Here is a 24,976-nt window from a genome sequence, read left to right as displayed (position 1 = left end):
TATCACTCTTTTCCCTGTCGCTAAAACCGGGGTGGGGAGTGGCCAGCTTGTGACTCAACCGGCCTGCGAGCCACGAGTTTGACACCCCTGATGTAGAGAAAAGCAAGGTTTTACACCTGGGCAGGAAGAACCAAAGCTACAAGTACAGATTAGGTGAAACATGGCTCAAAAAACCGTAACTGTGAAAGGGACCTTGGAGTCTTAAGGGACAATCACTTAAACCAGTGTTTCTCAACCTTGGCAACTTGAAGATGTCTGGACTTCAACTCCCAGAATTCCCCAGCCAGCTTATCTGGCTGGGGAATTCTGGGAGTTGAAGTCCAGACATCTTCAAGTTGCCAAGGTTGAGAAACACTGACTTAAACATGAGCTAGGAATGTGTGGCAGCATCCCCAAAAGCTAATACAACCCTTGGTTGTATAAACGGAGACATAGAATCAAAATCAAGCGAAGTATTAGTCCCGCATTGTAAAGCCTTAGTAAAACCACACCTGGAATACTACATCCAGTTTTGGCCACATTACCAAAAAAGACATTTGAGACTTTGGAAAAAGCGCAAAGAAGAGCATTTAAGACGATTAAAGGCTTGGAGACAAAAACATATGAAGAACGGTTGCACGATTTGGGTTTGGCTAGTCAAGAAAAAAGATGACATGATAGTAGTATTCCAATATTTGAGAGGATACCACAAAGAGCCGAGGTGGGGCAGTGGGTAGAGTGCAGTACTGCAGGCTACTTTAGCTGACTGTTATCTGCAGTTCGGCGGTTCAAATCTCACTGGCTCAAGGTTGACAAATCCCATCTCGGAAACAAAGACAGCAAGTACTTTATTCGCCACCGATCCAGGATATATATCTTCAGAGGCCTTCCATCCTTCCGAGGTGGGTGAAATGAGGACCCGGATTGTTGTTGGGGGCAATATACTGACTCTGTAAACCGCTTAGAGAGGGCTGAAAGCCCTATGAAGCTGTATATGTCTAACTGCTATTGCTATTTTCCAAAGCACCAGAGGGCAGGACAAGAAACAATGGATGGAAACTAATCAAGGAGAGAAGCAACCTGGGATTAAGGAGAGATTTCTTAACAATGAGGACAACTGGCCAGTGGAACAGCTTTGCCTTCAGAAGTTGTGGATGCTTTATCACTGGGAGCTTTTAAGAAGAAGCTGGACAGCCACTTGTCTAAAATGATGGGGACTAGACTCCAAGGTCCCTTCCGGCTCTATTTTGATTCTGATTTACTCCTGTATTTTCATTTTTCTCCAAAAAGCGTATCGAGAACATGATCGCTAAGACTGTGAAACAGGAGTGAGGAAGGTGGCGCAGTGGTTAAATGCAGCACTGCAGGCTACTTCAGCTGACTGCAGTTCAGCAGTTCGGCTGTTCAAATCTCACCGGCTCAGGGTTGACTCAGCCTTCCATCCTTCCGAGGTGGGTAAAATGAGGACCCAGATTGTTGTTGGGGGCGATATGCTGACTCTGTCAACCGCTTAGAGAGGGCTGAAAGCCCTATGAAGCGGTATATAAGTCTAACTGCTATTGCTATTGCTATAAATGAACGTGCCAGAGGAATAAATGGGGCGGGAGGGGGGGGGGGGACACTCAGGGTGCTGCAGGTGACCTTGATCGCGAACTGCTGATGGAAGCGTGGCTCTTCGCAGGTGTTCAAGATAACGTAGCGATTTCGCGTGCCTATTCGGAGGAAAGGTCCAATTGTCCCAGAACACTCGATTAATAAAAAGGCACCTTTACCGCTTGCGCAGCTTTTGACTTTTCACGCCCTTTCCCTGGCAGTGGCGTCCCACTTTTAAAACAAGACTGCAATCCAGGGCCGGAAGTCTTCTTACTACCTTATGACGACTCGCACTCTTTGCTTGAAACGGGGTACGGGCTTTGTTTGGGTGCATGCCCCCCCCCCCGCTTCAAACATGCCTCCGTCGTACGCACGCGCAAAAGCGGACGCCAAGCGAGCGCCCGCACGCTTCGGGGGGGGGGGGAAACGCGCCGGTTACGCACACGCGTCCGCACGCGCGAGCGCTGTCAAGCCGAGCCGTCCTATCGTACCTCCCTGGTGCCCGGCGTTCGCCGATGGGCCGGCGGCGCGCATGCGCACTAGTGGGCAGCCGCCGCCGCCGCCGCCGCGTATGTCCGTCCCTCTCTCTCTCTGCCTTTCACTCGCCATGTTGTGAGCTTCCTTCCCGTTGACAACGACGGTGGCGGCGGCAGAGGTGGAGGAGGTGGTGGAGGAGGAGGGGGAGGGGCGGTGGCAGGAAGGCAAGGGTGGCAGGGAGGGGGCAATTGGATCGTTGTTGGCAAGAGTCTTCCGGGAGGAAGAGGGAGCCCCCTCCTTTCCGTGTCCGTTACAACCAACAGCGCTGCCCGCTCACCTCAGCTCGTGAGTATTCGGCCGTGGCAGAGGAGGAGGAGGGGGGAAAAAAAGGGGGGGGGAGATGGAACGGAGGGGCAGCGCGCGAGGGAGGAGCAAAAGGGTAAACACCCCCCCCACCCACCCCCAACCCGCGCGCGCCTTCCCATCCCCCCCCCTCACACACAGCGGTTCACCCACGTTCCTTTTGTTTCGTTCCCGGGGAAAGAGCGGCTGCAGCAGCAGCAGCAGCAGCAGCAGCAGCTGCTGCCCGGGGCCTTGGGGCTGGTGGTTTCGCGCACGTCGCAGCCTCGCCTCCAACCTTCCCCCTCCCCTCCTTCCTTCCCTCCTCCTTTGTGTTGCGGGGAACTGGTAGGCCCGTGAGGCAGGCCCGGGCTGGCCGAAGCGAGGAGGGGGAAAAAAAAAGCCTTGCGTGAAAGGGGGGAGGTGGTGGAAGGGGAGGCGGTTAGGGGGCGCAGCAGCCGAGAGAAGAAAGGAGACGCTCCGTGTGGTGGGTGTGGTGGTTGGAAGGAGCCAGTATGGTGGTGGTAGGAACGTTCGACCGGGTGGGTTTGTTTCCGTTCCTTCCTCTCTCTCTCTCTCTCTCTCTCTCATTGTTATTGTGGCTGCGTTTCGGGCGAGGAGGAGTCGGAGAGACGGGGTGGGTGGGTGCCTCGGACCGCGGCTTGCGTATAAACGGTATTGGGGGGGGGGAGGAATGGTGGAAGTGGCTAGCGGGTCTTTTTTTAATGGAAGGGGCTGTTTGTGGGGGTAACGGGGTTGTTTTCGTTGGGAGGGTGGGCTTCACGGGGCTTAACGGTGGAGTTTTCCCCTCCCCACCAAATTTTGAGGAGGATGTGTGGGGTAAAACGGAGGGCGGGGGAGAGGAGGCAGCGTTTGACCGAGCGGACATCGTTTGCAGAAAGGAGTGCTTTTTTGGGGGGGGGGTATTCTTCGCTGGGGGGAAATCGAGCGACGGCCGGGAGGGAGGAACGACGCCTCTGAAGATATATACCCTGGATCGGTGGCGAATAAAGTACTTGCTGTCTTTGTTTCCGAGACGGGATTTGTCTCTGCGTACTCGCGGGTTTCCCCCCCTCCCCCTGCAAGCGTTAACGTTGGTTGCTAAAATGTCAAGAAACCTTTAGCATGGGTCTTTTGCCAGGGAATGGTAACTGATCCCTTGCTTTCATTGTATAATAAGTAGTCTGTTGTTAATCTGAGAAAGGGTGAATGAATGCAAGGAAACATTTATTTTGGTTTGCCAAGCATGTATGAGAGAACAAGTATCAGTATGAACATAACATACAAGTCTAAACAGTGCTGAAAGTGGAGACAATAATCATTAGAATTTTCTTCTGCTTGAAAATTTTGTGAAAGTATTTTAAAGGTCTGTTGTAGTAATCCTAGTTGCAAATAGATACTGTGGTTTGTTTGCCCCTTTGAAATATAAACGTTCTTTTGGACCTGCTTCTTTGTAGGATAGATGATCCTTGGGAAGAAAATACAGACGGTTCAAAGGGACAATTTAGCTGTTAATTTAGACATGATCCATTCTAAGATGACTTCGTGAGTTAGGCTCGCAGAATGTATTAGGCTAAAATATTGGCTGGTGATTGTAGTTCAGTATATTGTACTATAATGTATTAATTGTAGAGTTTGGTGTAGTTCAACATGCCATTCTTACAGAATTTTTAAAAAGCTGATGTTAAATGAAATGTGTAAGAACAGTTTGTTTTGGTGCCTGTGGGGAGAATCTGGAAAGTGCAACCAGATATTATGAATGATATAACAAAGGTCAACAAACAGGAAATAACGTGGGGAAATTGTGTACTATGGTTTTTAGGGTGTAACAAGATACTCGGTTAAAAAAAAGGCCTTGAACTATGCCTTGGTTTAAAAAAAGATATTCTAATACATTTGTGAAGCATAAAGTCATGATTTAAGGAAGGCAGATAAGCATGTGTTTCACTGTGCAGTTTTAAATTCAAGTAATTTAAATCTGAGTGATGTGTGAATAAAGCAACTAGCATTTGTTTTAAAAGTTTGAATACATGTAGTTCTGAATATCATTTTCCTTTGTTTTTAGAATAGTAAATATTTTTGTAGGATATATATGGTATAGATGACAATAAATTTGGTTTTAATTAATGTTGCAACCAGAAAAAAAAAACTTTTTTCAGAATTCTTGATGTCCCTTTCAGTATATATTGAATAATGCAATTCAGATTGTTTAAAAATGGTTAGTTTAAATAGTACATGTTATTGTACACTTCATTGAAGAATCTAAATTATTGTTGCAGGTACAAGCCAGTAGGACAGGATATATAAAGATACATTTGTTTACACACAAACCTATAGGGTTTGTCTCTGACAAAAGAAACATAGTTTAAGAGATTCTTCATGATCCATTAAAATTGAATATTCATTAACAAAAACAAACCACAAACATTTCATGGATTATATCTAGAAATAACATATACTGAGAGTCAGTCTCCTCTACTTTCTGCATAGAGTTCTGTGTAGAATAGCATTTGAAAAGCTATGTCCAATTAATGCCTCCTCCCAAATATTCTGACACTATTCTCTCTTTTATTATTTTTATTTATTTATGTATCAAATTTATGGACTGTTGTCTCACTCAAAGCAACTTCTTGGGGGATAAAACGGAGGAAGATTTAGGGAGGTGCTACCTACATTCACAATAATTTTGTATTCTAGCCTGTGTTGACACACTATTTAAAAAAAACAAAACACTCCTTAACACAACTCATGGGGATAAAAAATGGCAGAGCTTCAATAACTGTAATATTTTCCATGTACTAAGTCTAAGGGGAGAAAGCATGTTTAAAAACCCCAACCCACAACCTATAATGCACTTACAGTTCACATTAATCACATCTTTGCAGTCATTGGGTCTATATTATTCAAGGCCTAGAAAGTGTTCTAGTGGCAGTGGGGTCCTTTTTCCCTCATAGTGATATAACAATGCCTGTGAGTCAGCCAAGATTGAACCTACCAAAAAGTCCAGAAAAACATTGGACATGAGATTTTCTCTTCTTGTACCGTACATACACTTAATAGCTTTGTTTTTTTAAAAGCATAGTGCACAGTTAAAATGAAGAAGACTCTCATAGCTTTTTTTGGTTGGATTTCCTACATTCAAATGCATGTCACTGCTCAGTTCAGAAGAGAAAAAAATTATGAAGTATAGGGGACTTGAACAGGCAAAGAACCCTGCATAAGGACAAGCAACCTTTAATATCTTACTTGCTTGATCAGGATCATTGATGTTAGAGGCAAAAGATAACTGAACTGATGGATTAAAATCCATATTGTAAATATCAGAGACAGTTTTATGTGGTTGAACATGACAGACATACAAATGCCAGGCATATGTTGCTCAGGCTAAAGATGTAATGTGTGCTACAATCATATGAATTGTAGAAGAAGCCATTCTGCAAATTTCTTAATCACAGAGTGAGTCTTTCAATTCTGCATGGAACTATCATGTTACTGTGGAGAGCAGTCTATGAAGAGCAAAATATAAACTGAGGAAAGAACAGTGTTCAGCAGTTGCATGGTTCCTGGATGAACAGTGAATTATTTTTTGGTCAACAAATTAGAGGTAAATGAAGTCACCAACATTCATGGATGGTATTTAAATCCTGTAAAGGCTCTCCTTGATTTACTACCATGTGCTTAGTGGCCATTTGAAGTTACAATAGTACTGAAAAAAATGACCTATGACTGTTTATCACAGTTAACAACCGTTGCAATATCCTTGTGATCAAAATTTGAACACTTGACAATTGCCATGTATTCATGACAGTTGCGGTGTCCCAGGGTCATGTGATCACTTTTTGTCTGACAAGCAGAGTCAATGAGGAAGCTTGATTCACTGAACAACCATGTTGCCAACGTAACTGCAGTGAATCACTTAACAACTGTAGCAAGAAGGGTCATAAAATGGGGCAAAACTCATTTAATGATCTTGTTTAGCAATATAAATTTTGGGCTCAATTGTGGTCGTAAATCAAGAACTACCTGTAAACAGCTTTCCTGTTTACAGAGCTGATAGTGGTGTGCAGTTAAATTATAGATTGGTCTGTTTCTTACAGGCCTGGTTTTGGTGCTGCAGGGCAAATAAGTGCAATGAGTGTTGAGCCTGCAGCTATAATTATTAGAGCAGAAGACATTACTTTTTTCACCAGAAAGTCTACCTATGTTGGAAGGCATATTTTGTAGTTGAATAGTAATGATTTCTTCTTATGAGGCTGTTTTGAGAAAAGCTGATATTCATATATGGGTGAAGGGCTTGAGAATAGGAGATGGTTACAGGCACTCCTCAACTTAAGACCACAACTGAGCTCAACATTTATGATGCTAAGAGAGATATTTGTTAAGTGAGTTTTGCCCGATTTTATGACTTTTCTTGCCACAGTTCTTAAGTGAATCAATGCAGTTGTTAAATTAGTAACCCGGTTGTTAAATGAATCTGGCTTCCCCATTGATTTTGCTTGTCAGAAGGTCACAAAAGGGATCACATGACTTTGGGACACTGCAACCGTCATAGATGTGAGTCAGCATCTAAATGTAAATCACATGACCATGGGAATGCTGCAATGGTTGCAGAGGGGGAAATGGTGATGTCACTTTCTTAATGCTAGTAACCTCAAACAGTCACTAAACGAACTGTTGTAAATTGAGGACTATCTGTAAAGCATTTTAAAAATATTTACAACACTATTTTTTCTTACTTCCTGACCAGAACATTATGTTCTCACCCCCACCCTATCCTTTATTAGAGAATGTAGATCCATGATGGTGAACCTATGGCACGCGTGCCACAGGTGGCACATGGAGTCATATCAGAGGGCACACGAGCCATTGCCCTAGCTCGGCTCCAGCACGTATGCGTGCACTGGCCAGCTGATTTTCAGCTGGCCCGCCCATGCTGCCCTTCCCTTCCCAGGAGTCTCCACACAATACCAGGTAAGTACAGGGCTCGCACGGAGGGTCTGGGAGGGTGTTTTCAGCCTCCAAAGGGCACGGGAGGCCATTTTCGCCCTTCCCAGGCTTCATGAAAGCTTTGGGAGCCTGGGGAGGGTGAAAAATGGGCCCACAGGAAATCAGGAAACTGGCCTTTGGAGGGCCTTGGGGGGGGCGTTTTCACCGTCCCCATGCCCCCCAAAAGTCATGCGTGCATGTACAGGGCAGCAGGGAGAATCATGCGTGCATGCACATGGGGCATGGCATAGGAAGGCATTAAATTATGGGTGTAGGCATGGGTGTGCTATAACTCATGCATGCTTTTGGCACTCGAGGGAAAAAAGGTTCGCCATCACTGATGTAGATTATTGGATGGATATACAGGTAGTTCTCAACTTACAACAGTTCATTTAGTGACTGTTCAAAGTGATAACAACACTGAAAAAAGTGACATGATAGTTTTTCACGCTTTATAACCATTGCAGCATCTCCATGGTCACATCATCAAAATCCAGACGCTTGGCAACTGGCTCTTATGTATGGCAGTTGCAGTATCCCAGAGTCATATGATCACCTTTTGTGACCTTCTTCCAAGCAAAGACAAAGGGAAAACCAGATTCACTTAACAACTGTTTTACCCACTTAACTGTATTTTAATGCAGTTAATGCCAATATCCGTGGCAAGAAAGGTTATAAAATGGGGCAGAATTTACTTGACTGTCTCGTTCAGCAGCAAAAAAATTGGGCTCAGTTTTGGTCGTAAGGAGAGGACTAACTATATAGGGAATCTCAAAGATTGGTGGTTAGAATTTTAGGAAGAGAGTGCCTCAAAATACTTCACAGTAGTTCAGTTCATATGTTTTGAATTTAGATTTTGTCTATTGCAAAGTATATTCCATTGGTTCCATTAGTGGAATTTTCTTTCATATAAGTGACTACAAGTCCAGAATAACAGTCTGTATATTATCTGAATTGTGGATTACATGTCTAGCTTTTAATAGGAACTGATGTTATATTGTTCTTGGATGCTGAATTATACTGTTCCTGATTATTTGGGGCATAGGGTTGTGTGAAACTCATTAATAAAAGAAAACAACATACTCAAAAATTTTGAAACATTCTGCCCTTCTTCTGGATGCTTATTCTAGATCATGGGTGTCAAATCCCCGGCGTCACATTCCTGTCACATGCCATTTCGTGTTGTTTTTCCATTCGCAAAGCTGGGGGGCATGGCCTATGTGCCACGCATCTGGCCTGCCGGCCACCAGTTTAACACCTGTTTTAGGTGAAGCAATTGTTTAAATAAATACTTGGACTGAAACCTTGGGATACTTCAACTCACTTCTGGTTCAAACAATTTACTTTCAGAAATCAACAAACTATATTTAAGAACAGCCTGGTCTAGAGGAGGATCTGTTATGTTTCAGGCTGCTCTATGCTTGAATTACTGAATTTTGTATGCTTTTATTGGGACAGTAACTTTGTCATTATTTTTTCCATAGCCATGGAATTCATGAATTTGTCTTGTGCAGATTTATTGGTTTGAAATTATCCTACTGAAATGGAAGACTTTGGGAGAATAGAGATAGGACCATAACTGTGATATACTGTGAATACCTGTACTGTAGTTCATGTTTCAGCTTTTCATTGGCAGATCAATTCTAAGGATGTATTTTGTCCTCTATTCTATGTTTAATACTGTAATATAACATAGATTTCATCTATGGCGTACCTCTGTTGTTTTTATCCATACCCACATTTCATAAATGTGAAGAATACTTTGAGTTTTTCAGATATGGTGACTATGCTAGAGTTTAAAGAATTCATTGAATATTGTTAAAATAGGGACCAGGCAAGATTGAACCATGGGCAATCTCACAGGAGCCCAAATATTTGAGGTGTTCAGAGAGCCTGAGTTCCAAGTGATGTTTTTGTGAACCTCTGACAAAAATTGATGGAGTAAAGGTTTGTTTCAAGTTCTCATTATGTCTTAGGACAGAACACTTTAAATGGTTCATCTTTCATTCTACTGTGAAAGGATTCAGCTCTGACAGAATTTTGTAAACTGGAACTGTTTTATCCTAAGCTTGCACACTCATAAATTTTTGTAGGACGGTGATTTTATGAGGTTATGACCAATTTTGAGAACATTTTTTTAATGTTAAGTTGCAAGTATCTTGTTGCTGACCACTTTTACAATAGAAATACATTAACAAGATTTATATGCACCACATGTTATTTGGTTCTATGCCTATTTGTTTAGCATAGTATTTGAATCATTAAGTTATTTTGGACAGGCTAATTGTGAATAGAAGAATAATTGGAGAGGCATACTTGTTATAGCAGGACACTTAACCAAGGTTATAGTGATAAATGGAAACCATTGTTAAAGATTTTCATTTATGAGTTTTTCACTTTAAACTGAAATATTACTTCTCCACCCATCTTCATGATAAGGAATTTGGATAAATTATAACAATCTTATTGTTTTTACCAGGTAGTTTATAGAGACCTGGTCCCAAATCTGAGTTTCCATTTTAGTCTTCCATTTTATTTTTTTCCAAACTGATAACTATAGTTGAATGATATTAAAATAATGCTTCCCTTTTTATTTCACTGCTGTCATTGCACTCTTTTTAAGAATGTGTATGAGTTGAATCACACAATTTCAAATGGAGTACTTATTACTTGTATAATAAGCATGCTACAGAATATTTACAATTCAATACAGGTAGTCCTTAACATATGATCACAATTCAGCCCAAAATTTATAAGTGAGACATTTATTAAGTGAGTTTTGCCCTATTTTACAATCTTGCTTGCCTCAGTTGTTAAGTGAATCACTTCAGCTGATAAGTTAGTGACCGTTGTTCAGTGAATCTGGCTTCCCCATTGACTTTGCTTGTCAGAAGGTCACAAAAGGTGATCACATTACTTTGGGACACAGCAACAGTCATAAATATGAGCCAGTTGCTAAGCATCTGAATTTTCATCACATGATCATGTAGCTGCTGCAAAGGTCATAAGTGAAGAACGGTCATAAGTCACCTTTTTCAGTGCCATTGTAACTTTGAACGATCACTGAATGAACTGCTGTAAGTTGAGGACTACCTGTGTTCAAATTATTTCAAAAAGTACATTCCAAATTAAATAAATCCAGAGGAAAAATATTTTAAAGAATTCATTTGCACAGAGAATAGGATGGGGACTTCATACCAGTTCTCAAGCTTGAAGGTGATAGTGTCATGGATTAAGGATGCTTTGATGTCTTAGGATCTGAACAGCTCAAGGGAAGCCTGAGTTCTGGCTTATATCAGAGAATTCTAAGGAAAATAAAGCTGCTGTTGGTTACCAGAAGAAGGAGCCAAAAGGAAAGATTTAACTTCACCTTTTCTAGTTAAAAGGCAGTGCTTAATGTTCTTTGGCATTTGGTGACAGCTAACTGCTTCTCAATCTTAGTTCTACCTTTTGCAGACCAAGAAAGGCTCTTTGGTATTATTTTCAGGCCTAGGGGTTTAAAAAAAAAAGATGGAGGAAGGAAAATCCTTTTTGGAAGCACAGTGCAAGAAGTGACAAGCAGACAGCTCCAGCATCAGTACCCTCTGCTGCTTTTCCTCCAGTCATGGAGAGCCAGTTAATGGAAAGTAGCTGTGTTAGCTGCAATCTGGCCAAGAGAGTCTATTGGTGTTCTTCTCTGATCCCCAATTCAGCAATGGGCCAAGAAGTCCCTCATATCTCCTCCCAGTTTTTGTGTATTTAGTCTGCTATCATCTCTGTATACTTCCTGCAAGAGTCAACTATATTGACTGGTACTAATTGCAGAAGATCTACTTTCTCTCCAGTCACAAGCAATAGAGACTCATGTGGCTCAATACACCTGGGACTGATTGCAAAGAGGCACAGGCAGTTTGAGAAGTTGAGTAACGTAGTTGGCTTCAGTTGTGGTGCCCTTCGATGGCCCTCCCCTCTCCAACAGGAGCTGGCAGATAAAGATGTAAATCCAGTTCCCAGGTAATCTCCCATCCAGTGCCAGCTAATGGCTGGTGGTAGAGATTCCAGTTGACTGCACCTTTAAGTGTTGAGAGTACTGAATTAGAGATGTGCTTGCAGAGGATGTGGGCTCCGCTAAAGCTGGTGCTAGTTAGGTCTAATGCGCCGAGAATTATGGGAAAGAGCAGTTCCTAGTGGAGTCAGTGGCAGATTCTTGGGTGGATACAAACTGCAATCTCCCAATTATCAAGCAAAACAGTAGAGTTCTCGTTGCTGAATCATTCATTGGACTGGTCCAAAGCAGTTCAGAGCTCATTTAGGTTTGAAGAGCCATCAACCATCACTTTTCATATCTAAAGATCTTAGGGTGGTCTTAATATGACTCACAGGAGTCCCTCTAGGAAAGGTAAGAGAAATAGCAAAGGAACCAACCGAAGAAGCTCTTATCCAAACTCAACTTTGAATTCCTTAAATGGAAAAGCTCCTTACAGATATAGCGCATGAGTGTGAGGTCTAAGAAATCAAATGGGCCAACGGCTACTTGTCAGAAAAGAATAGCTTTGTGATGTGGAAGATGGAAACACACTTTGACACAAAGCTTTTAGAGGCTGTTCAAGTCAGATGCCTACAATGTGAAAGTCAAAAAGTTGGCAGAGTGCTACTGGTTACATTCCTAAAAAGATCAGAGAGGTGCCAGGCACATCCACGCCAGACTGGGATTGCCTCTTCCTGATTCCCCCCCCCCCCCGAAATAATTAGTAAGGAATGGGTGGAACCATTGAAGAACAGAACTGTTTCTTCCTTGTTTGACTAGTTTTATTTCCTGGCTGGGGAACATATGGACTGGATAAAAATCTGGAACAGAATTGGGAAGTGTATGTGAGACAGGAGAACCTCCTTCTGTATAAGGATTTCATCTTTAGTTTAAATACAAAATTAAATTGCATTGCATGTGTTGTCTCAAAATGGGTATATATCCTTGAAGTGTTATTTGTTAGAATGGTTGATTCATATTTCAATTGTCTTTATTTATGTAGAAGTTTCTCAATATAAACTCATTTAATGTTCTGTGTTAGTAGTTTGTATTTTTAAAAATTCCTTAATATTTGAATGTGGCAAATATTTATTCACAAAGTTTTAATATTTTTTGAGGACAAATAATATAATTTATAGGAAATGTTTTCATAAAAATAAGTGGTAGTAGAAACAATGAGTAAAAACTATCTTTTAAACAATCATTGCTTGAAAATAAAATAATTTAGTTTTATCACCTATACTATAATTCTGTGCAATCTGATATTGCATAATGTTTCATATACAATCAATCAGTATTCTGTTTTGATTTATTTTTCCTGTCTCTTTTTTAGGTTTGTTCTGTGGATGAAATGAATCATGAGTTTCAAGCTCTTGCATTAGAATCTCGGGGAATGGGAGAGGTAAATATTTAAAAATGCAATTTACAAAATATTTATATTTATTTGTTAATTGCAAATTCTAAGGCCTAGAAGTGTTACTCTATTTAGAATATATAATCATTCTTCCAAAACATAATTATTTTAATAATATATGCACAAATGAGATCAATTTTAATATAATTCTCATTTTAAAAAACTCTTTTTGCTTGTTAATAAAAGTTTAATTATTGTGGTTCCTCAAGAGTTTTCAATTGTGTTTTTAAATATACAGAAAAGTAATGATCTTAATGTTTATTCTTTAACTGAAAGTGCAAGGAAGAGAGGCTTCCTGGAGTATGCAAATCATAGATGTATTTATTATAACAAAGACTAACATTTGTTACATGCAAATTTTTTATTCTGCATGGGGTTACACCGAGTTTTTAAAAAACATTTTGATACATTGACAGTGTTAATTATTCCTAGCATTTAAAAATTACATATTCACCTAAAAGAAACGTTGCCTTGAATTTAAGAGCATCCCTTTTAAAAAATAAAATAAGGTATACATTCACCAAAAAACTACATTCTTTCAATCTTTCCTGTACTGCCAGCTAGAATTGTCATCTCTCCCTGAAACCAATCCTGAGTATGAATTCTTCAGAGTGCATATGTGATTCATTTGGTTTATGCATAAAATGGTTTTGTACACTCCAAAAAGAATACAGAACAAAATGTTAATTGAATTAATAAACATTATTGTTTAAAAGTGCTTTAATTCAATTTGTTTAATTTACATAAATTAACCCCATCTATGGGAGTGTGTATCTTGTATATATAGATATACTCACAATATACACATATACATGCAAACACGGCATACATACACATATTCAAGCCATTCTCTAATACATAATGCTTCCTTACACAAACACACAAGTACATATAGTCATGCAGAATAACTTTAAGATGGTTAACAAAGTTATGCAGACTGACTGCAATAAAACCCATTGTGTTCAGAGGTCATCTAGGCCTAGACCAAAGTGACAGAATTAGTGGACCAGAGGAATGCTGTCAATATAGTTTACTTGGACTTCAGTAAGGCATTTGATAAGGTAGACCATAACCTACTACTAGATAAAGTAGAAGAATGTGAGTTGGACAGCATCACCACCAGATAGCTTTGTAACTGGCTGACCAACCGCACTCAACATGTAGTCCTCAATGGAGCTGCATCTACATGGAGGGAAGTATGCAGTAGAGTACCCCAAGGCTCTGTTTAGGCCCAGTACTCTTCAACATCTTCATCAATGATTTGGATGAGGGAATAAATGGGGAACTCATCAAATTTGCAGATGACACCAAGCTGGCAGGAATAGCCAACACTCCAGAAAACAGGCTTAAGATACAGAAGGATCTTGACAAACTTGAACATTGTGCACTATCTAACAAAATGAAATTCAATGGTGAAAAAAGTAAGGTTCTACATTTAGGCAAGAAAAACGAAATGCACAGGTACAGTATAGGTAGTACCTTGCTCAATAGTAGTAACTGTGAGAGGGATCTTGGAGTCCTAGTGGACAACCATTTAAATATGAGTCAGCAGTGTGCAGCAGCTGCCAAAAAAGCCAACACAGTTCTAGGTTACATAAACAGAGGGATAGAATCAAGATCACGTGAAGTGTTAATACCACTTTATAATGCCTTGGTAAGGCCACACTTGGAATACTGCATTCAGTTTTCATCGCCACGATGTAGAAAAGATGTGGAGATTCTAGAAAGAGTGCAGAGAAGAGCAACAAAGATGATTAGGGGACTGAAGACTAAAACATGAAGAACGGTTGCAGGAACTGGGTATGTCTAGTTTAATGAAAATAAGGACTAGGGGAGACATGATAGCAGTTTTCCAATATCTCGGGTTGCCACAAAGAAGAGGGAGTCAAACTATTCTCCAAGGCACCTGAGGTTAGAACAAGAAGCAATGGGTGGAAACTAATCAAGGAGAGAAGCAACTTAGAACTGAGGAGAAATTTCCTGACAGTTAGCACAATTAATCAGTGGAACAGCTTGCCTCCAGAAGTTGGGAATGCCCCAACACTAGAAGTCTTTAAGAAGATGTTGGATAGCCATTTGTCCGGAACGGTATAGGGTTTCCTACCTAGGCAGGGGGTTGGACTAGAAGACCTCCAAGGTCCCTTCCAACTCTGCTATTGTATTGTATTGTATTGTAGCATTATCAACTGGGATGCTGGCCTGGCTCCCCTCTCATTCCTGTCTTACATTGAGACCAAGAAACTTCAATGAAGAGCCTCTTTATTTACAGAGTCCCCATTCAGTAAAGATCCTGATCTTCTTGTTCCCTCATTTACATGGAGAGTCTCTATTGAATAGAAGCATTTCAGTGCTGAAAAAGTTGTGCATTGTTTACACATGCAAGAGGACAAGGGGAGAATAGGGTTAGTATGTTTATCTCACTTGTTCGTCCTCTCCTCAGTTTCAGCCAGGAGATTCATTATTTGCACTCCCTTTTCATGAGCTTGTTTTAAGCTGCTTCTAAAAACGTGTTCTCTGCAGCAAGAGAAAGATAGGGCTAGCATATTCATCCCAGTTCACTATCTGCCATTTCTCTCTTTCCAGCTTTTGTTTCAGTCTCTCTCATTGCTTGCTTCTTCTACCAGTTAGCTTTCTGTCAACAGCATACGTGACTATTACCAGTAATGTGATAATTAATACCAATAGCAGGATGAATCCCTAACCCTCCCATCCATAAAAATAATTATTTTCAATATAAGAAGAATAACTTGGAAAATGTTTTGTCTTCCTGAGATAATTTGAGAAGCTCTTGTGTAAAATAAGAAGTTAAATAAAATATTCAAATTGTTGTAAATTATATTTATTAAAGTAGGGTTAAATTATTTTGGACTGAAAAACTGTATAGAAACCTATTATTGTTTTCCCTAAGATGTGTTACACTAATTTGAGAAAAAAGAATGAATGAAGCAAAAGATTTGAAAGAAATTCTATAAAGGTCTAGTTAAATAGGTTATATTTGTCTTGCTTCTAAATTAGTTTTACGACTTATGTATATTGTCTTTGAATTACTTTATTTATGCATGCTGCTTATATAGCCACCCATCTTACATCAGTTACTTTAGATGGTATTTAAAGGTAGTCCTTAAGTAGAACACATTACAAAAATCCAGCTGGGGCTGAAGGAGAGGTCTAAGGCTTGAGTTACTACAAATAGAGCCTTCCGGTAAAAAAAATTAGTATGTTTGGTGCATAAGGCAGATCACCACAATAATAGCCTATCTCAATAAAATATAATTTTAGTCTTCCTGTGGAGTTCATTTTCTGGTCTGGTCTAAGTAATGGGGCTAACAGAAAAGGGCTCAAAACTATATACATTTGTTTTTACTAGGTTTTGCTTAAGCCTGTTCTTCCCCATTCAGGTTCCCAAAGCCTCCAGACATCGGAGGAATTTTGATAACATGACTTGGTTGAAATGGGACAGATATGTATATTTGTTGTCATCTGCATACTGATTATACTATACTTTGCCCCATGCCAGTGAATGACGACCTTCAGTGGTGTCCAGTAGCTGTTAAATAATAGAAAGGAGAAAGCAGAGCTCCCAAGGCCCCCATAATGCGGGGGGGGGGGGGCTGATTTGATTACCCACTTACCAAAATGGTTGGAAGTGGCCTGGGAATAAGGAGGAAAAATACAATTTCCTGCTGTTGCCATTAAATAGTTTGAATAGTGTGAGTTTGCTAAACTACATAAATAAGCAGAACTAATAAATTCTGTTTATAGTTAAATGTATTTAATTTTTCCTAATGCATTTGGGAAATAGTGTGTGAGGAAGCAGAAGTGAAAATGGCCATTTCAACCCCCAAACATGGCTTAAGAAGGACCCCACTTAGGTTATGGGATGGATGCCGAATGTCAGAAGGCTGAAAAGTTGATGGGAAAAGAAGAAAACTCTGAGTAAGGATGAACCTGGGGGGCAAGTGGAAGAGATGCTGTCTAGGAAACAATTGGACAAGAGAAAGAGGAGCCTCCCAATGGCTTATGGTCAGGAAAAGAAATTTAAGATCTGATCTAATTGATTAAGCAGTTAAAAGTGTGGCAGAAATTCTGTGCCTTCGGACTGCCATGATTAATGTAACCTTGCAATAAAGTAGAATTACGGTAGCTCATCTAATTGTGTTGCCAGTCTGGTTTATCTGGGAGGGATTACAGTGAGTGATTGAAGAATTCTTCTGTAGCACTGAAGGGCAGGAGAGAAGAAATTGGCAGCTAAAGACTTCAGAGGGACTTGGCAGCTGATATAGACCAAGCTGAAAGAATAAGAGCTCTCAGTCCAGACAGATGGACCATTAACAATCCCAGCTTCAGAGTGGTTAAGCCCAGATTCAACAGCTGGCAACAGGAATTAGACTAACAATAAAGACAGCCAAGAAAGAATAGTTAGTAGTTTCTGGAACCTGAATAGATAGTTACACTAGAACTAAAGCTCAATAGAGAGATTAAAAATCAAGATTTGGATTAGAGTAGGAATATTAGACAGCTATAAAGGGATAACAACAAAGAGTGGGAGCTAAGTAACACATAGTCCTCAACTTATGTCTGTAATTGAGCCCAGAATTACAGTCGTAATTCTTGCCAGTTGTTAAGCGGGTCATCACATGTTTGCCTGATCTAATGAACTTTTTGTAGCAGTAGTTAAGCAAACATCATGGTCATTAAGCAAATCCATTGTTTTCAATGGGAGGTTTTGCTGGAAACCAGAAGTAAATAACATTTACAGCAAAAACGTCATGAATTGGGGTCATGTGACTGGAACACTGGAAATGGTTGTTAATGCAGACAGTTTGCTGAGCATCCAAAAATCCTATCACGTGATTAAGGGGGAAAGTGATGAAATGTTCTGGAACTTTTTTATTTTCATAAAAAACAAAGGAAACAGGTAATTAAAAAGAGTGGAGTATAAACCATTATCTGATAACAAAAAAAAGCAAAACACAGAGATAATATTGATGGGGATGTACATATGCCTTGTCAAAAAGAAGAAAAATAAATACACATTAAAAGTGTCTTAACAAATGTGATAAATGAACAAATACAAAGCAAGAAATATAAAGCAAAGCATAAAAAGCCATATTTCTATGAATACTTACCTAACTATTTAATTACATATACCAGTACATTTCTAACACATTTATGTGACGATAAATTCTAACCTTTGGTATTTTGTATAAATGATCATTTATAGCCATTGCAACATTCCCATGGTCATGTGATCAAAATTCGGATGCTTGGCATTTGGTTCATATTTATGACATTTGCAGTGTCCTGGGTCTTGCGATCCCCTTTTACATCCTTCTGACAAACAAAGTCAATGGGGAAGCCAGATTCACTTAACAACCAAGTTACTAACTTACTGTATTTTTCAGACTATAAGACACACTTGAGTATAAGACGCACCAAGGTTTTGAAGATAACAAATAAAAAGATAACAAATAAATAAATACTAAATTTTTTGCACTCTGCAAACCTCCCAAAAACAGCCCGTTTCTTTTCCCAAGGGCATGAATAGCCCTTAGGAGGCTTGTAGAGTGTTCTGGGGGGTACGGGGACGAGCAAAAAACGGACCATTTTTTGTCAAAAAAAGGGCCTTAGGAAGCTTATAGAGTGCTCCTGGGGGCTGAGGGGGCAAAATTGAGCAAAAAAAAGGCTCATTTTTTGCTCATTTCTGCCTTCGCCAGCCCCAGGAGTTCTCTAAAAGCCTCCTACAAGCTATGCACAGCCATTTTGGTGAAGGGACGGGGTTTCAGGAGGCAAAAAAATGCTGTATTCAGTGTATAAGACGCACCCAGTTTTTCAGCTTTGTTTTGGGGGGAAAAGGTACGTCTTATACTCCGAAAAATACGGTAACTACTGCAATGATTCATTTTTGAAAATATTTTCCAGATATATAAATTGGAATCTCCTCACAAAATATGAATTAATTTGGGAATAATGTTCATTTTGAAAGCATTCATCTTTCCCAAGAGAGTATATTTTAATAACTCCCATTTATCAATATCTGAAGAAACCTCTATATTTTATTTATATGATAATGTTACTCATTTAGTTGTATCCTTTGGTATACACATACCTAAATATTTAATGGATTTAGTACAAATATGGAATTAATGTGCCTTATATGAATTTGTAACCCAATTTTGGCATCAGTTCTAATTTGGACCAGTTTATAGAGTAATCCTGCTATTTTGCTAAAGGCATCTGTCTCTTACATCAACACTGGGATAGTATCATAAGCTTTAGTAATAAACAAAAGAATGTTATCTGCAAATAAAACCAATGTGTCCAGTTGAGTTATTTACTACATAAATCTCCCTACATTGTCAAATAGCATAAGCTGAGGGTTCCATGAAGATAATCAAAAAGCAAAGGTAAATGTTGACATCCTATTCTAATTTCTCTGAGTAGTGGAAAATTAGGAGATAACATGCCATGAACCTTTATTTCACCTGTGGATGATTCATATTATAGTCCATTTTATGAATTCCAAAAGAAATCTGAATCTATTTACTAGAGTCAACTTGCACTGTTTATGTTTACTATCAAAGGTTTCTTTGGCATTTAATTATTGAATTACAAATTGATCTTTATTCAAGTCTGTTATATCTATATCTTGAGACTACATGCTTCTTAAAAATAGAAACTAAGGACCAAGGAAATCTACAAAGGTTCGATTCATAAATGTGGGAAAAATGAAAAATTAGGTAAATCTAATGAGTGGCAAAACTCGCAAGGAAGGTTTGTTTCAAATATAACAGTAGAAGGAGGAAAACAAATGAGTCATTCGGCTCATTGTTTACTCCAAATGAAATCTTCATAGATATCAAAGAGGATATAAAGGAAGTCATATCCTATTTTGTTTATGTCAATGTCTATAGCAGTGTTTCTCAACCTTGGCAACTTGAAGATGTCTGGACTTCAACTCCCAGAATTCCTCAGCCAGCAAACTCTGGGAGTTGAAGTCCGGACATCTTCAAGTTGCCAAGGTTGAGAAATACTGGTCTATAGCAATCATCTATAGCAATCATCATGTCTCCTTTGATAAAATAGCTAGTGGAAAAGGGTTTGGATATGAGTGCCTCAATGTCAGCTTTTTTAAGCAAGCTTTTTACAAGACATTCTCATTGGCAAGCTGATTTAGATCACAGTATGTTAAGGTGGATCCATAAGTAGCTGACAAAATTACACTCTACATAAATGGCACTTCATTGAGCTAGAGAGCAGTAACTATTGGGCTCAAGCGGGGATCAATCAAAAGACAAGTATTATTCAACATGTTATTAATATTAAGGTTGAGTTGTTTGTCCAATTTGTACAAAATTCAGAGGTGTGGCCACATCCAGGAAGATTGAATGAGACTACAACTTAATCTGGAAAGATTAGACATCTCAGCGGAGAGTAACAAAATGCTCTTCAGCAGGAAAATATAAAGTATTACATTTAGAAAAGAGAGGAGTGTGGCATATATACAAGATGCAGGATTTATAGCTTGAGAACATTATGTCAGTAAAGGGTCTAATCACTGATTGTCAGCTGAATGTGAGGTAGCTACTAGCACAAATACAACTCTGAGCTGTGTTATAAAAATTCTTATTCTCTCCCCTATTGATGAAACCACTTCTGCAGACCTGTGTATGGTTCTAGACTCAACATTTCCATAAATATATTGATGGTCCCTTAAGAGGCTGACAGAGATTTTTTGACAAAGGTTATGTGATAAAAGGCTAGAAGAACCTGAGATGTTCAGCTTGAAACAAACCCTGAAGGCAGAAATGCAAGTGTTCAGACCCTTAAAAGAGTATCATGAAAAAGATATTTAGAATCTATTACTGCATAAGACAAAATCAGATATAAGTGCAAGTTGCAATTACCAAATTATGTTTAAAGAAAATCTTTTTTTAATACAAAAATTTTAATTTTTAATTTAAAACAAATACATCATCCTTCTTTACATGGTATAGAAAGTGTATCAGTTGGTTACAAAAAAAACTTTCGTGCATCTCTTCCACAGTCAACAAACATAATTCATATTAACTTAAGTATTTTAACTCAAATATTTATACATGCCACCATCATTATATCTCCATTTTCATTTGACTATAATCGTTTAAACATCCATCATAAAATATACCAAAATTTAATACATAACCACATACCGGCCTTTCATTTACTATTTCTAAAATCCTCCATTAACACTGAGTCCTTATGTCCTGTTCTAGCTAAACATCCATAATATTTAATAACGAAGTTTTCTAATCCTCCTTTCCAAATCACTGTTTAAAGTTTACATCCAGTTTCCTTATATTATACCCATATCTATATATACGTTGTTATTCTTATCCCTCCTTTATTTGATTATATCCTGTAATAATCTAATAATCAAAACTTTAATTGTATCTAACATCATCATCATCATCATCATCATCATTATTATTATTATTATTATTATACAATTGTATCACAGTGGCCAGTTGTTTCGCCAGATTTGGCATTGGTTACTAGTCGGGCTCCACCCAGGGGCCTAGGACGTCATAACGTATTTTCGTAATATGCGTGCAGATCCAAGCAGTGCGGCTTTTTGCATTTGACTGATGGTGATTTTGTCAATTTTTAACTGTTTTAAATGTAATTCCAGTGCTTTTGGAATAGCACCCAGTGTGCCAATTACCACTGGAATTACCACTGCTGGTTTGTGCCATAGTCATTGAATTTTGATTTTTAAGTCCTGGTATTTTGCTATTTTTTCATGTTCCTTCTTGTCGACCCTGCTATCACCTGGTATTGCGATGTCTATGATTGTGACCTTTTTTTTCTCAACCAGTGTGATGTCTGGTGTATTATGCGCCAGTATTTTGTCTGTTTGTATACGGAAATCCCACAAGATCTTGACCATCTGATTTTCCGTGACTTTTTCAGCCTGATGTTCCCACCAGTTTGTTGCTGTTTAAATATTATAATTTTTGCACAAATTCCAATGGATCATTTGTGCTACTGAGTTGTGCCACAGTTTAGAATAAGTCTGCGATTTTTTTACAGTAGCTGAGTATGTGATCAACAGTTTCATCAGCTTCTTTGCAAAGTCTAATTATTATTATTATAGAATTGTATCACAGTGGCCAGTTGTTTTGCCGGATTTGGTATTGGTTACTAGTCGGGCCCCACCCAGGGGCCTAGGACGTCGTAATGTATTTTCGTAATATGCGTGCAGATCCAAGCAGTGCAGCTTTTTGCATTTGACTGATGGTGATTTTGTCAATTTTTAACTGTTTTAAATGTAATTCCAGTGCTTTTGGAATAGCACCCAGTGTGCCAATTACCACTGGAATTACCACTGCTGGTTTGTGCCATAGTCGTTGAATTTCCATTTTTAAGTCCTGGTATTTTGTGATTTTTTCATGTTCCTTCTCGGCGACCCTGCTATCACCTGGTATTGCGATGTCTATGATTGTGACCTTAATTATTATTGTTGTTGTTGTTGTTGTATAATCCAAAGGGATTGCTAATTTTCCTTACATGGGTACCATTCAATATTCATATCCAATTATACTCATCTTAACACTACACATTGTATACATTAGCAACATTATCAGTTATTTATTTAAGCTATATCTATTATCAATAAATTTCACTAAATTTAACTAGTTTTAATTTATATTCTTCCATCTATGAACCTGCATCTTTCCAATAACAAAACAATCTCATATATTCTGCCATTTATGGTGCCAATCCTCTAATCATGTTCTTGATCAGCTTTGTATGGACTTCTCTTAGCAGCTCCTTGCTTATAAGATCTCTCATATAATCTTGATGCCGCCTTTCTGTTTCCTTATTCAGCTTATCTTTAATTGTCAGCAGTGTTATCAGTGCTTTTGCTAATAGAATTTCTTTAAGTCCATAGATTCTTTAGTTTTTTCTTCTATATCTTGCCATCTGGAATAGATTTCCTCTCCATTTAATTCGTCTTTCAGTATTCCATTCTTTCCATTTTCAGGAACAGACCAAATGCCATAAATATCAGCAGGTTTAATATCTTTATATTCATTTCAAGTATTCCAGTTTTTTCTCTATTCTTTCATATATATTTGATAATTTCTGTATTTGTGAAAGTATCTTTTGCAAATTTGAGACTTCTATTTTCTTTTTGAAGTTGTGCCATTTTAACACAGCTGCTCTAGCTTGGAAGGTTAATAAGATTAAAGCGTAGATTCACAAAGAACATTGTTTTCACTTTTCTCTGATTAGAAACATACTTCAAAGGGACATCTGTGTGCTTCCCTTCTTATCACTCTCTGTAGCCAAGCAGTAAAACCTTATGGTGCCAAGTCAAAACAATCCGTGAAGGGAAAAAAAAGTGTTCCATTTTGAATACACAACACTCCGATCAACAAAATCTCCCAGCCTCCGAGCAGCGGTAACACTGTTAAAAAGTTTCCTTTTGTATCTTTTTTGTATTTCAAGTTAGAAAAAAAGAGTCCAATCTTTAAATGAATTAGAAAAGTACCCACAGCAATGAAAGAGAAAACTTTAGTCTACAGATTACAGAGAATCATAAAGAAAAGGTAGAGGAAGAAAACTTAATCCATCTGTTTCAAAAGACTTGCATAAATTCCATCCATGAAGATAGTATTTAAAAAATAAGATAACTACTGTCCAAAACCATTCCAAATTTAATTCCGCCGCTTGATTCTTCTATTCTTCAATTTAAATTAATTTTTAAATTTTTATAGGCAGTCTCAAAACAGTAAAAGTTCCTCACCAGCTAGAAACACTTTCACTTTCCGTATACTTCCGTTTTGGAGCCTCCCCGACTTCGTCAGCCTTGGCTGGATTTTTTGTCGCTGGCTTGAAGAACTTCTCTTGCTTCTTTCAGGGATTTTGCGATATCAACAAGACGTATTCTTCCTGTTCACCATCTCTTCGGGACGGTTTAGGTCTGTTTGGACCACCCAGCGGCAAAAGTATTGGCTTTAGTCTCAGAGCATTGAGACCGCAGGACCATATTGTCGCGACGTTGGCTCACTCTCATAAAGAAAATCTTTTTGACAATAAGATCTGCACAGGAGAAGAATAGTCTGCCTAAGGAGATTATGGATTCTCTCTCGAGATTATTTTAAGAGGCCAAACGTTTGTTCATTCATTCACAGTTTTGACCTGCTCATCTCCGTCAGAGAGGGACTCTTGAGTGGGGTACAATAAAATGTTAAAATATACAAGCAGTATTTAGAAATTTAGAGTAAATCCTCATGAAGATGGGTTAATATGTTTTCCTGTAGCCTACAGAGAGTTTGACTACATCATCCTTGTGGTCCCTTCCAACTCTACAATTTTATAACAGGTGAACTCTTGTTAATACTAAAAACATTTTTATAATAAAACCAGTTTCCAGAAGGAATTGGTATGAATGTGACCTGATTGAAGTGTATACTATCCTTGAAACTGTAATCCCATCATTTGGTTGGAGAACATTTAGCATCTATTGTATTTCAAGTTCATATTTATTTATAAAACTTATACAGATGTTAATCTCCATACAAGACTCTGGGCAGCTCATAAATAAAAAGATAGCAAACCAATCCAAAAAAAGAGTTACTTTGAGTCACACAATCCAAGCCTACATCACAGGATGTTTGTAGGAAAAATAGGATGAAGGAATATTAGGTTTTACCATCTTCCTATAAAGTAATAAGGCAGGATAAAAAATTAAAGATAGATAAAAGCAATAGGAACAATAAAACAATTTAAAATAAAAGCAAAATTCATAACAGAGGTAATACTTTTATATCTAACAGTCAATCTAGCCACTGCACCAACATTACCATACCTGCCTATCATCATGCACATAATAAAGTGCATTATTGGCTTATTAAATGCATTATTGTTTAATAAATACATTTATATCAAAAGGGATAAATGCAGAAACTCTAGATTCCTTTCTATAAACATATAATTTATGACTATACATTTGGGCATTAGTTTGTTAATAAATTATCATTAAATTTCAAATGTTTCTTTTATAACAGCTGCTACCTGCCAAAAAATTTTGGGAACCAGATGATCCAGCAAAGGATGGACAAAAAGGGATATTTCTTGGTGATGAGTGGAGAGAAACTGCTTGGGCAACACCTCGTAAGTGATCCTTGTTTAAG

The 24,976-nt window shown here is 38.7% G+C and overlaps 1 protein-coding gene across 11 annotated transcripts in view; it reads left to right on the top strand.

Annotated features, from left to right (window-relative positions):
• The first annotated feature begins 2,122 nt into the window (after positions 1-2,122).
• Positions 2,123-24,976, top strand: part of PUM2 (pumilio RNA binding family member 2) — a 75,176-nt gene continuing 52,322 nt past the window's right edge. For 10 of the 11 annotated variants that reach the window (XM_032214286.1, XM_032214280.1, XM_032214284.1 and 7 more), the window contains exons 1-3: positions 2,834-2,930; positions 12,714-12,782; positions 24,851-24,956. In XM_032214286.1, coding sequence (XP_032070177.1) covers positions 2,904-2,930; positions 12,714-12,782; positions 24,851-24,956 — 202 coding nt within the window. In that variant the 5' untranslated portion in view covers positions 2,834-2,903. Of the gene's footprint in view, positions 2,395-2,833; positions 2,931-12,713; positions 12,783-24,850; positions 24,957-24,976 lie in introns of those variants that run through there. The other variant, XM_032214281.1, reaches the window with a different exon arrangement.

Source organism: Thamnophis elegans, chromosome 3 (assembly GCF_009769535.1).
Source record: "Thamnophis elegans isolate rThaEle1 chromosome 3, rThaEle1.pri, whole genome shotgun sequence".
In the NCBI taxonomy this organism is placed as follows: domain Eukaryota; kingdom Metazoa; phylum Chordata; class Lepidosauria; order Squamata; family Colubridae; genus Thamnophis; species Thamnophis elegans.
The sequence above is the reverse complement of the archived record's forward strand: the minus strand, read 5'-3'. Positions and strand labels throughout refer to the sequence as shown.